At 60.4% G+C, this 11,908-nt stretch overlaps 1 protein-coding gene across 5 annotated transcripts; it reads left to right on the plus strand.

The window, feature by feature from the left end:
- Positions 1–261: 261 nt before the first annotated feature.
- Positions 262–11,892, plus strand: TAPBP (TAP binding protein). Of its 5 annotated transcripts, none has more exons than XR_015281350.1 (9): positions 277–322; positions 1,213–1,285; positions 3,076–3,258; positions 5,044–5,259; positions 6,790–7,034; positions 8,534–8,663; positions 9,293–10,523; positions 10,705–11,053; positions 11,680–11,892. XR_015281350.1 is itself a non-coding variant. In XM_086870710.1 (9 exons), the coding sequence occupies exons 2-9, from the start codon at positions 1,258–1,260 to the stop codon at positions 11,778–11,780; spliced, it is 2,421 nt and encodes an 806-aa protein (XP_086726836.1). In that variant the 5' UTR covers positions 277–322; positions 1,213–1,257; the 3' UTR covers positions 11,781–11,892. The 5 variants fall into 5 exon arrangements, 4 of the variants coding, with proteins under 4 accessions (XP_086726838.1, XP_086726836.1, XP_086726835.1 ...); XM_086870710.1 differs by having other exon boundaries at positions 9,293–9,525; positions 9,769–11,053; XM_086870709.1 differs by lacking the exon at positions 277–322 and having other exon boundaries at positions 1,060–1,285; positions 9,293–9,525; positions 9,601–9,861; positions 9,937–11,053.
- The last annotated feature ends 16 nt before the right edge of the window (positions 11,893–11,908 follow it).

Consider the following 11,908-nt stretch of genomic DNA (forward strand, 5'->3'; position numbering starts at 1 on the left):
GTGGGGTTTGGGGCGGTTCTGAGCACCCCAAAATTTTGGGGATGTTCCTCAAAATCTTCCGGTTCATCCCTGACACTCCCAGATCCCAAAAATTCCCGAGAAATTTGGGCCGAATCCGCCAAAATCTTGGAATTTGGATAAAAAAGGGGGCGTGGCCAAACGCGAGGGGCGGGCCCAATCGTTAAAGGGGCGTGGTCATCTTCCAAAAATAGAAATGGGGGCGTGGTCATACTGGTCACGTGGGAATTCGGTGTGAGGGGGCGGGGCCGGAATCCCTGAGGGGAATTTTGGCGCCGTTTGGGACAGATTTGAACTCGGGGACGTGAGCGGAGCCACTGAGAGGAATTTTTGGGGTCCCTGAGGGGAATTTTGGGGTTTTGGACGTGGCAAAAGCCCCCGAGAGGAATTTTGGGGTGATTTTGGGTGAATTTGGGGCGATTTTGGGGAGTTTGGGGTCAGATTTGAGCTCGGGGGCGTGACCGGAGCCTCTGAGGCGGAAATTTTGGGGGTCCCTGAGGGCGCGGCCGGGAATTTTCGGGGTCCCTGAGGGGGAATTTTGGGGTTTTGGGCATGGCTGAATCCCCTGAGAGAAATTTTGGGGTGATTTGGGGTGAATTTGGGGGGATTTTGGGGAGTTTGGGGTCAGATTTGAGCTCGGGGGAGTGACCGGAGCCTCTGAGGGGGAAATTTTGGGGGTCCCTGAGGGCTTAACCTGAAATTTTTGGGGTCCCTGATGGGGAATTTTGAGGGTTTTGGGCATGGCCGAATCCTCTGGGAGAAATTTTGGGGTGATTTTGGGTGAATTTGGTGGATTTTGGGGGTAAATTTGAACTTGGGGGCGAGGCCAGAGCTCTGAGGGCGTGACCGGAGCCTCTGAGGCGGAAATTTTGGGGGTCCCTGAGGGCGCGGCCGGGAATTTTTGGGGTCCCTGATGAGGAATTTTGGGGTCTTGGGCGTGGCCGAATCCCCTGAGAGAAATTTTGGGGTGATTTGGGGTGAATTTGGTGGATTTTGGGGGTAAATTTGAACTTGGGGGCGAGGCCAGAGCTCTGAGGGCGTGACCGGAGCCTCTGAGGGGGAAATTTTGGGGGTCCCTGAGGGCGCGGCCGGGAATTTTTGGGGTCCCTGAGGGGGAATTTTGGGGTCTTGGGCATGGCTGAATCCCCTGAGAGAAATTTTGGGGTGAATTTGGGTAAATTCGGGCGGTTTTAGGGGTTTTTGAAGCAGTGGGCGTGTCCTGAATCGAAAGCGAAAGCGATGGCGGGAGCGCGGCTGGACCTGGCGGGTGAGGAGCTTAAAAAAACTTCAAATTTATCTAAAAAACCCCAAAATCTGGACCCCCCCCAAAATCCTCCCGATCCCAAATCCCTGCGGATCCCATCCCTGAACCCCCAAATCCTACAAAATTCCCTTTAAATCCTGGGAAATCCCCAAAATCGGCGCCTCCAGGTTCTTCTTTCCTCCTCCTCCTCCTCCTCCTCACACAAATAAAAACCTCCCCAAATCCCCCCAGGACCCCCCAGATCCCCCCAAATCCTTCCAGGGCCCCCCAAATCCCCCCAAGACCCCCCATATTCCCCCAGGACCCCCCAGATCCCCCCAAATCCTTCCAGGGCCCCCCCAGATCCTTCCAGAGCCCCCCCAAATCCCCCCAAGACCCCCCATATTCCCCCAGGACCCCCCAGATCCCCCCAAATCCTTCCAGGGCCCCCCCAGATCCTTCCAGAGCCCCCCCAAATCCCCCCAAGACCCCCCATATTCCCCCAGGACCCCCCAAATCCCCTCAAGAACTCCCAAAACTCCTCCAAGATCCCCTAAATCTCCCCAAATCCCCCCAGGACCCCCCCAAATTCCCCCCAGGACCCCCCAAATCCCTCCAAGACCCCCCCAAACCCTTCCCAAGACCCCCCAAACCCCTCCAAGACCCCCCAAACCCCCCCAGGACCCCCCAAATTCCTTCAAACCCTGCCAAGACCCCCCCAAATTCCCCCCAGGACCCCCCAAATTTGCCCCAAGACCCCTCCAAACCCCCTCATGACCTCCCAATCCCGCCCTCAAATCCCCTCAAGACCCCCAAACCCTCCCCCAAATCCCCTCAAGAGCCCCCAATCTCCCCCAAACCCCTCCAAGACCCCCCAAATCCCCCCAAATTCCTTCAAACCTTGCCAAGACCCCCCAAATTCCCCCCAGGACCCCACAAATTTGCCCCAAGACCCCTCCAAACCCCCTCAAGACCCCCAAATCCCCTCCAAACCCTTTCAAGACGCCCAAACCCTCCCCCAAATCCCCTCAGGACCCCCCAGATCCCCCCAAACCCCTCCAAGACCCCCTAAATCCCCCCAAATTCAACCCAAGACCTCCCCAAACCCTCCCCAAGTCCCCCCAAACCCTTCCAAGACCCCCCCCAAGACCCCCCCCAAACCCTCCCCAAGACCCCCCAAACCCCCCACGATCCCAAATCCCCCCAAAACCCCTCCAAGACCCCCCCAAATGCCCCCCAAATCCCCCCAAACCCCCCCAAACCCTCCCCAAGACCCCCCAAATCCCCCCAAACCCCTCCAAGACGCCCCCAAATTCACCCCAAATCCCCCCAAACCCCTCCAAGACCCCCCAAATCCCCCCCAAATTCACCCAAACCCTCCCAAATCCCCCCTGGACCCCCAAAATCCCCCCAAAATCTCCCCCAAATTCCCCCCAAACCCCTCCAAGACCCCCTAAATCCCCTCCAAACCCCTCCAAGACCCCCCAAATCCCCCCCAAACCCTCCAAGACCCCCCAAATCCCCCCAAACCCCTCCAAGACCCCCCCAAATTCACCCCAAATTCACCCCAAACCCCCCCAAATCCCCCCCAAACCCTCCCCAAGACCCCCCAAATCCCCCCAAATTCACCCCAAACCCCCCCAAGACCCCCCAAATCCCCCCAAACCCCCCAAGACCCCCCAAATCCCCCCCAAACCCCTCCAAGACCCCCCCAAATTCAGCCCAAATCCCCCCAAATTCACCCCAAATCCCCCCAAATCCCCCCCAAACCCTTCCAAGACCCCCCCCCAACCCCCATTTTTTCCCCTCCCCAGCTCTGGTGCTGATTTGGGGAGGGGTCGCTGTTTTTGGGGTGCCCCCTCCCCAAACCCTGCGCTGCCTCCTGCTGGACGAGCGGGGCTCCCCCTCCCCCCACCCCGCCCTGCTGAGGATTTTGGGGGGTCCCGAGACCCCCGAAACCCCCCGGGACAACCCCGAGCTCAGCTTTGATGTCACCGGTAGGAGACCCCCACCCAAATTCAATTTTGGGGTTTTTTGGGGCAATTTTTGGGGTTTTTTGGGGGGATTTTGGGGGTTTTTTTGGGGGGGATTTTGGGGGGGAATTTTGGGGTTTTTTGGGGCAATTTTGGGGTTTTTGGGGGGGATTTTGGGGGGGATTTTGAGGTTTTTTGGGGCGATTTTGGGGGTTTTTTTGGGGGGATTTTGGGGTTTTTTTGGGGGGATTTTGGGGGTTTTTTGGGGGGGATTTTGGGGGGGTTTTGGAGTTTTTTGGGGGGATTTTTGGGGTTTTTTTGGGGGGATTTTGGGGTTTTTTTGGGGGGGATTTTGGGTTTTTTTGGGGGGGATTTTGGGGGTTTTTTGGGGGTTTTTTTTGGGGGGGGTTTTGGGGTTTTTTGGGGTTTTTTGGGGTGGATTTTGGGGGACTTTGGGGCGATTTTTGGGGTTTTTTCGTGAGGATTTTGGGGGTTTTGGGGCAATTTTGGGGGGGGTTTTGGAGTTTTTTGGGGGGATTTTGGGGGTTTTTTTGGGGGGATTTTGGGGGGGTTTTGGGGTTTTTTGGGGGGGATTTGGGGAGGTTTTGGGGTTTTTTGGGGGGGATTTTTGGGGTTTTTTGGGGGGATTTTGGGGGGCTTTGGGGCGATTCTTGGGGGTTTTTTTGGGGGGGGTTGGGGCAATTTTGGGGGGGCTGGGGTGGATTTTGGGGAGATTTTTGGGGTTTTTTGGGGTGGAATTTAAGGTGATTTTGGGGAGATTTTTGGGGTTTTTTTGGTGGATTTTAAGGAGTTTTGGGGCAATTTTGGGTTTTTTAGGGGGGTTTAGGGTGGATTTTGGGGGATTTGAGGGATTTTGAGGAAGTTTTGAGAGGTTTTGGGGAGGATTTGGGGTTTTTGTGCCACTTTTGTTATTTTTGGGACCATTTTGATGCCGTTTCTTCCACTTCTGGGAGGTCTTGGGTGTTTTTATGTCACTTTTGGGATTTTTGGGGCACTTTTGAGGCTGTTTGGGGCAATTTTGGGAGGATTTGGGGTTTTTTGTGCCACTTTCATTATTTTTAGGACCACTTTAACCCCATTTCTGCCACTTTTGGGAGGTCTTGGGGGTTTTTGGGGCACTTTTGCTATTTTTAGAGCCATTTTGATGCAGTTTATGCCACTTTTGTTATTTTTGAGGGCGTTTTTGAGGCTCTTTGTGCCAATTTTGTTATTTTTGGGACCATTTTGATGCCGTTTCTTCCACTTTTGGGAGGTCTTGGGGATTTTTATGTCACTTTTGGGATTTTTGGGGCACTTTTGAGGATGTTTGGGACAATTTTGGGAGGATTTGGGGGTTTTTTGTGTCACTTTTGTTATTTTTGTGACCATTTTGATGCCGTTTCTGCCACTTTTGTTATTTTTGGGACCATTTTGATGCCGTTTCTGCCACTTTTGGGAGGTCTTGGGGGTTTTTGTGCCACTTTTGTTATTTTTGGGACCACTTTAACCCCATTTCTGCCACTTTTGTTATTTTTGGGACCATTTTGACGCCGTTTCTGCCACTTTTGGGAGGTCTTGGGGGTTTTTGGGGCCCTTTTGAGGCCGTTTGGGGCAACTTTGGGAGGATTTAGGGTTTTTTTGTGCCACTTTTGTTATTTTTGGGACCATTTTGACGCCGTTTCTTCCACTTTGGGGAGGTCTTGGGGGTTTTTGGGGCACTTTTGTTATTTTTGGGACCATTTTGTTGCCGTTTCTTGCACTTTTAGGCCCATTCCCCATCTCCCCCTCCCCTCTTTTTCCCCCTCACAGACCCCTCGGGTTTCCTGAAGGATTTTTGGGGTCCCTCCCGCTGCGAGCTGAGCCCCACGGCCCCTCTGCCACCACCCCCCGGCCCGGGGATGTCCCCAAAGTGTCCCCAAGGCCAGCGCTGGTGGCTCCTGGCCCTGGGGACCCCCGAGGGGGCGGGGACGGCGCTGCTGCGGCAGTGGGGGAGGGGCGAGCCCCGAGACCCCCCCCGGCTCGATGGTGAGAGGTGGGGGAGGGGCACGGCGGTGACACCTCCTTCTGGTGTCCCCAAGTGTCCCCAAGCCCGCTGCTGGTGTCCCCAGCCCCACTCCTGGTGTCCTCAAGTGTCCCCAAGCCCGCTCCTGGTGTCCCCAAGTGTCCCCAACCCTGCTCCTGGTGTCCCCAAGTGTCCCCAACCCTGCTCCTGGTGTCCCCAAGCCCCTTCTGGGTGTCCCCAGGTGTCCCCAAGCCCGCTCCTGGTGTCCCCAAGCTCCTTCTGGGTGTCCCCAAGTGTCCCCAACCCCGCTCCTGGTGTCCCCAAGCCCCTTCTGGGTGTCCCCAAGTGTCCCCAAGCCCGCTCCTGGTGTCCCCAAGCCCGCTCCTGGTGTCCCCAAGTGTCCCCAACCCTGCTCCTGGTGTCCCCAAGCCCCTTCTGGGTGTCCCCAAGTGTCCCCAAGCCCGCTCCTGGTGTCCCCAACCCTGCTCCTGGTGTCCCCAAGTCCCTTCTGGTGTCCCCAAGCCCCTTCTGGGTGTCCCCAACTTCATCCTCGGTGTCCCCAGGTGTCCCCAACCCTGCTCCTGGTGTCCCCAACCCTGCTCCTGGTGTCCCCAAGCCACTTCTGGGTGTCCCCAAGTCCCTTCTGGGTGTCCCCAAGCCCCTTCTGGGTGTCCCTAACCCCATTCTTGGTGTCCCCAGGTGTCCCCAACCCTGCTCCTGGTGTCCCCAAGCCCCTTCTGGGTGTCCCCAAATGTCCCCAAGCCTGCTCCTGGTGTCCCCGAGTGTCCCCAACCCCACTCCTGGTGTCCCCAACCCTGCTCCTGGTGTCCCCAAGCCCCTTCTGTGTGTCCCCAACTTCATCCTCGGTGTCCCCAGGTGTCCCCAAGCCTGCTCCTGGTGTCCCCAACCCCACTCCTGGTGTCCCCAAGCCACTTCTGGGTGTCCCCGAGTCCCTTCTGGTGTCCCCAAGCCTGTTCCTGGTGTCCCACAACCCTCTTCTGGTGTCCCCAAGCCTGTTCCTGGTGTCCCCAACCCTGTCCTCGGTGTCCCCAGGTGTCCCCAACTCCATTCTCAGTGTCCCCAAGTTCCTGCTGCGTGTCCCCAAGCCCCTTCTGGTGTCCCCAAGTCTGTTCCTGGTGTCCCCAGGCCCCTTCTGGATGTCCTCAAGTCCCTTCTGGGTGTCCCCAAGCCTGTACCTGGTGTCCCCAACCCCATTCTTGGTGTCCCCAGGTGTCCCCAACTCCATTCTCACTGTCCCCAAGCCCCTTCTGGGTGTCCCCGAGTCCCTTCTGGGTGTCCCCAACCCCATTCTCAATGTCCCCAAGCCCATTCCTGGTGTCCCCAGGTGTCCCCAACTCCATTCTGTGTCCCCAACCCCACTCCTGATGTCCCCAACCCTATTCTCAGTGTCCCCAAGCCCATCCTCAGTGTCCCCAAGCCCATTCTCGATGTCCCCGAGCCCATTCTCGATGTCCCCGAGCCCATCCCCGCTGTCCCCAACCCTGTCCCTTCTGTCCCCAACCCCACCCCTCCTAACTCCCCTCCCCCCACAGTCTCCCTGTTCATCTCCACGCTGACCCCCAACATCCGCGGCCTCCTGGGGACCCCCCAGAGCCTTCACTGCGCCTTCGCCCCCTCCGAGGGTCCCTTCGGCCTCCAGTGGCTCCACCAGAGCCGGGGCCACACCCGGCACCTCCTGGCCTTCGACTCCGCCTCCTCCCGCGTCACCGGCGCCGCCCCGGGGGTCCTGCTGTTCCTGGGGGACCGGGACCACCCCCCCGATTTGGGGGACACCCAGGTGGGTGGGGTGGGGGAGGGGTTGGGGGCGGTTCCTTGAGGGGTTGGGTCCTCCCGGCCACCAGGGGACGCCACAGTGATGGAACTCAGTCCTCCAAGCCACCAGGGGGCGCCACAGTGATGGAACTCAGTCCTCCCGGCCACCAGGGGGCGCCACAGTGATGGAGCTGTGTCAGTCCTCCCAGCCACCAGGGGGCGCCACAGTGATGGAGCTGTGTCAGTCCTCCCGGCCACCAGGGGGCGCCACAGTGATGGAGCTGTGTCAGTCCTCCCGGCCACCAGGGGGCGCCACAGTGATGGAGCTGTGTCAGTCCTCCAATCCACCAGGGGGCGCCACAGTGATGGAGCTGTGTCAGTCCTCCAAGCCACCAGGGGGCGCCACAGTGATGGAGCTGTGTCAGTCCTCCCGGCCACCAGGGGGCGCCACAGTGATGGAACTCAGTCCTCCCAGCCACCAGGGGGCGCCACAGTGATGGAGCTGTGTCAGTCCTCCAAGCCACCAGGGGGCGCCACAGTGATGGAGCTGTGTCAGTCCTCCAAGCCACCAGGGGGCGCCACAGTGATGGAACTCAGTCCTCCAAGCCACCAGGGGGCGCTGTTAGCATGGAGCTGTGTCAGTCCTCCCGGCCACCAGGGGGCGCCACAGTGATGGAGCTGTGTCAGTCCTCCAAGCCACCAGGGGGCGCCACAGTGATGGAGCTGTGTCAGTCCTCCCAGCCACCAGGGGGCGCCACAGTGATGGAACTCAGTCCTCCCAGCCACCAGGGGGCGCCACAGTGATGGAGCTGTGTCAGTCCTCCAAGCCACCAGGGGGCGCCACAGTGATGGAGCTGTGTCAGTTCTCCCGGCCACCAGGGGGCGCCACAGTGATGGAACTCAGTCCTCCCGGCCACCAGGGGGCGCCACAGGGATGGAACTCAGTCCTCCCAGCCACCAGGGGGTGTCACAGTGATGGAACTCAGTCCTCCAAGCCACCAGGGGGCGCCACAGTGATGGAGCTGTGTCAGTCCTCCCAGCCACCAGGGGGCGCTGTTAGCATGGAGCTGTGTCAGTCCTCCAAGCCACCAGGGGGCCCCACAGTGATGGAGCTGTGTCAGTCCTCCCAGCCACCAGGGGGTGTCACAGTGATGGAACTCAGTCCCCCAAGCCACCAGGGGGCGCCACAGTGATGGAGCTGTGTCAGTCCTCCCGGCCACCAGGGGGCGCCACAGTGATGGAGCTGTGTCAGTCCTCCAAGCCACCAGGGGGTGTCACAGTGATGGAGCTGTGTCAGTCCTCCCAGCCACCAGGGGGCGCCACAGTGATGGAGCTGTGTCAGTCCTCCCGGCCACCAGGGGGCGCCACAGTGATGGAGCTGTGTCAGTCCTCCCGGCCACCAGGGGGCGCCACAGTGATGGAACTCAGTCCTCCCGGCCACCAGGGGGCGCCACAGTGATGGAACTCAGTCCTCCCATCCACCAGGGGGCGCCGCTGACCCTGAACCTTTTTTTGTCCTCCCAGCCGCCAGGGGGCGCCCTGGAGGTGTCGCTGCAGCTGCCGTCGCTCTCGGTGCCCGACGACGGCTCTTTCGTCTGCTCCGTGACCACGCCCCTTGGGCAGGTGCAGCAGGTGCTGCGGATGAACGTCGTTGGTCAGTGCCGGGGACGAACTGGGAGGGACTGGGAGGGTTCCCAGTGGCTCCCAGTATGTCCCAGTACAACTCTTTATGGTCATACTGGGCTGGGAGGGCTCTGTAGGGTTTGTCTGGGACCGTCAGAGGCTCTGGGGGAGCTCCCAGTGGCTCCCAGTAGCCCACAAAGGTCGGTACTGGGATGGAGGTGGGTCTGGGTGTGTCGCTAGGACCCACCGTGGTCCATACTGGATCCGTACTGGGCCATACTGGGCCATACTGGGCCGTACTGGATCCATCTGGCCTCCATACCCAGCCCTAGCGTGACTCCCAGTCTCTCCCAGTCCATCCCAGTCCCTCCCAGTCCCTCCCAGTCCCTCCCAGTCCCTCCCAGTCCCTCCCAGTCCATCCCAGTTCATCCCAGTCCATCCCAGTCCCTCCCAGTCCATCCCAGTTCCATCCCAGTCCATCCCAGTCCATCCCAGTCTCTCCCAGTCCATCCCAGTTCCCTCCCAGTCCCTCCTAGTCCATCCCAGTCCATCCCAGTTCCCTCCCAGTTCCATCCCAGTTCCCCCCATCCATCCCAGTTCCATCCCAGTCCCTCCCAGTCCCTCCCAGTCCCCCCAGCCAACCTCTCCCCCCATCCCCAGCCCCTCCTCGCGTGTCCCTGGCTCCGACCGCGCTGTTCCCGGGGGTCCCGGCCGAGCTCCGCTGCGACGCCGTCGGTTTCTTCCCTCCGGACGTGGAGATCCGCTGGGAACGGCGGCGCCGGGAGCGGCTCCAGGAGGAACCGGTGGAGCTCACCCGGAGCTCCAAACACCAGGAACAGCTCCAGGAGCTCACCCAGAGCTCCAAACACCAGGAGCGGCTCCAGGAGGAACCGGTGGAGCTCACCCAGAGCTCCAAACACCGGGAGCAGCTCCAGGAGCTCACCCAGAGCTCCAAACACCGGGAACAGCTCCAGGAGCTCACCCAGAGCTCCAAACACCGGGAACAACTCCTGGAGCTCACCCGGAGCTCCAAACACCGGGAACAGCTCCAGGAGGAACCGGTGGAGCTCACCCGGAGCTCCAAACACCGGGAACAGCTCCAGGAGCTCACCCAGAGCTCCAAACACCGGGAACAGCTCCAGGAGCTCACCCAGAGCTCCAAACACCAGGAACAGCTCCAGGAGCTCACCCAGAGCTCCAAACACCGGGAACAGCTCCTGGAGGTACCGGTGGAGCTCACCCGGAGCTCTAAACACCAGGAACAGCTCCAGGAGCTCACCCAGAGCTCCAAACACCAGGAGCAGCTCCAGGAGCTCACCCAGAGCTCCAAACACCGGGAGCAGCTCCAGGAGGAACCGGTGGAGCTCACCCAGAGCTCCAAACACCAGGAACAGCTCCAGGAGCTCACCCGGAGCTCCAAACACCGGGAGCGGCTCCAGGAGGAACCGGTGGAGCTCACCTGGAGCTCCAAACACCAGGAACAGCTCCAGGAGCTCACCCAGAGCTCCAAACACCGGGAACAGCTCCAGGAGCTCACCCAGAGCTCCAAACACCGGGAACAGCTCCAGGAGCTCACCCAGAGCTCTGAACACCGGGAACGGCTCCAGGAGCTCACCCGGAGCTCCAAACACCGGGAGCAGCTCCAGGAGGAACCGGTGGAGCTCACCCAGAGCTCCAAACACCGGGAGCGGCTCCAGGAGGAACCGGTGGAGCTCACCCAGAGCTCCAAACACCGGGAGCAGCTCCTGGAGGTACCGGTGGAGCTCACCCAGAGCTCCAAACACCGGGAGCAGCTCCAGGAGGTACCGGTGGAGCTCACCCGGAGCTCCAAACACCGGGAACAGCTCCAGGAGCTCACCCAGAGCTCCAAACACCGGGAACAGCTCCAGGAGCTCACCCGGAGCTCTGAACACCGGGAACAGCTCCAGGAGCTCACCCAGAGCTCCAAACACCAGGAACAGCTCCAGGAGCTCACCCAGAGCTCCAAACACCAGGAGCAGCTCCAGGAGGAACCGGTGGAGCTCACCCAGAGCTCCAAACACCGGGAGCAGCTCCAGGAGGAACCGGTGGAGCTCACCCGGAGCTCCAAACACCGGGAGCGGCTCCTGGAGGTACCGGTGGAGCTCACCCGGAGCTCCAAACACCAGGAACAGCTCCAGGAGCTCACCCGGAGCTCCAAACACCGGGAGCAGCTCCAGGAGGAACCGGTGGAGCTCACCCAGAGCTCCAAACACCGGGAGCAGCTCCTGGAGGTACCGGTGGAGCTCACCTGGAGCTCCGGGCACCGGCGGGCGGCCGATGGTACCTTCAGCCGCGGGGCCGGGCTGCGGGTGACGGCTGGAGAGGTCGGGGACGTCTACAGCTGCCTGGTGACACACCCGGCGTGGGCAACACCGAGGAGGTTCAGCGTGGCTGTGATGGGTGAGGGGACACCTGGGGACATTGGGGACACCTGAGGACATCTGGGGACATTGGGGATGGGGGTTGGGGACACCTGGGATGGGGTCGGGGACATCAGGGATGGGCTCTGGGACACCTGGGGACATCAGGGATGGGGTTGGGGACATCAGGGATGGGGTTGGGGACATTAGGGACAGCCCTGGGGACACCTGAGGACATTGGGGACACCTGGGATGGGGTTGGGGACACCTGGGGACATCAGGGATGGGGTTGGGGACATCAAGGATGGGCTCTGGGACACCTGGGGACATCAAGGATGGGGTTGGGGACACCTGGGGACATTGGGGACACCTGGGATGGGGTTGGGGACACCTGGGGACATCAGGGACAGGGTTGGGGACATCAGGGATGGGGCTGGGGACATCTGGGGACAACCCTAGGGACATCTGGGGACATCAGGGGCATTTGGGATAGGGTTGGGGACACCTGGGATGGGGTTGGGGACATTTGAGGACATCACGGACAGGGTCGGGGACACTGAGGATGGGGTCGGGGACACCAGAACGGGTTTGGGGACATCGAGGACTTCAGGGACAGGGTTGGGGACACCGGGGGGTGTCACTGACGTGTCCCCAATGTCCCCACAGCCACCCCCGGGCCCAGCGTGGAGGACACGGCGGGGATGGCCTTGGTGGCCTTCGTCATCAGAGGGCTCTGCCTGCGCCTGTGGCCGGCGGCGGGGCCGTGACACCGCCCGGTCCCGGTGTGGGGACATCGATGGTGGCGGGAGTTGTTCCGGTTCCGTCATTAACGTTAATTTTTATTAATTATTAATTTTAAAATCGATTAATTTAATTGGCCAGAAGCCTCGGCGCC

This window comes from Cyanistes caeruleus, chromosome 33 (assembly GCF_971803275.1).
Source record: "Cyanistes caeruleus chromosome 33, bCyaCae1.hap1.1, whole genome shotgun sequence".
Lineage (NCBI taxonomy): Eukaryota > Metazoa > Chordata > Aves > Passeriformes > Paridae > Cyanistes > Cyanistes caeruleus.

Excerpts from the sequence above, each read along its gene's own strand:
- TAPBP (XM_086870712.1), top strand. The coding sequence starts at position 1,258 with ATGGCGGGAGCGCGGCTGGACCTGGCGG. Across the intron at positions 1,286-3,075 it reads AGCGCGGCTGGACCTGGCGG|CTCTGGTGCTGATTTGGGGA; the intron begins GTGAGGAGCTTA and ends TCCCCTCCCCAG. Across the intron at positions 7,035-8,533 it reads CCGATTTGGGGGACACCCAG|CCGCCAGGGGGCGCCCTGGA; the intron begins GTGGGTGGGGTG and ends TTGTCCTCCCAG.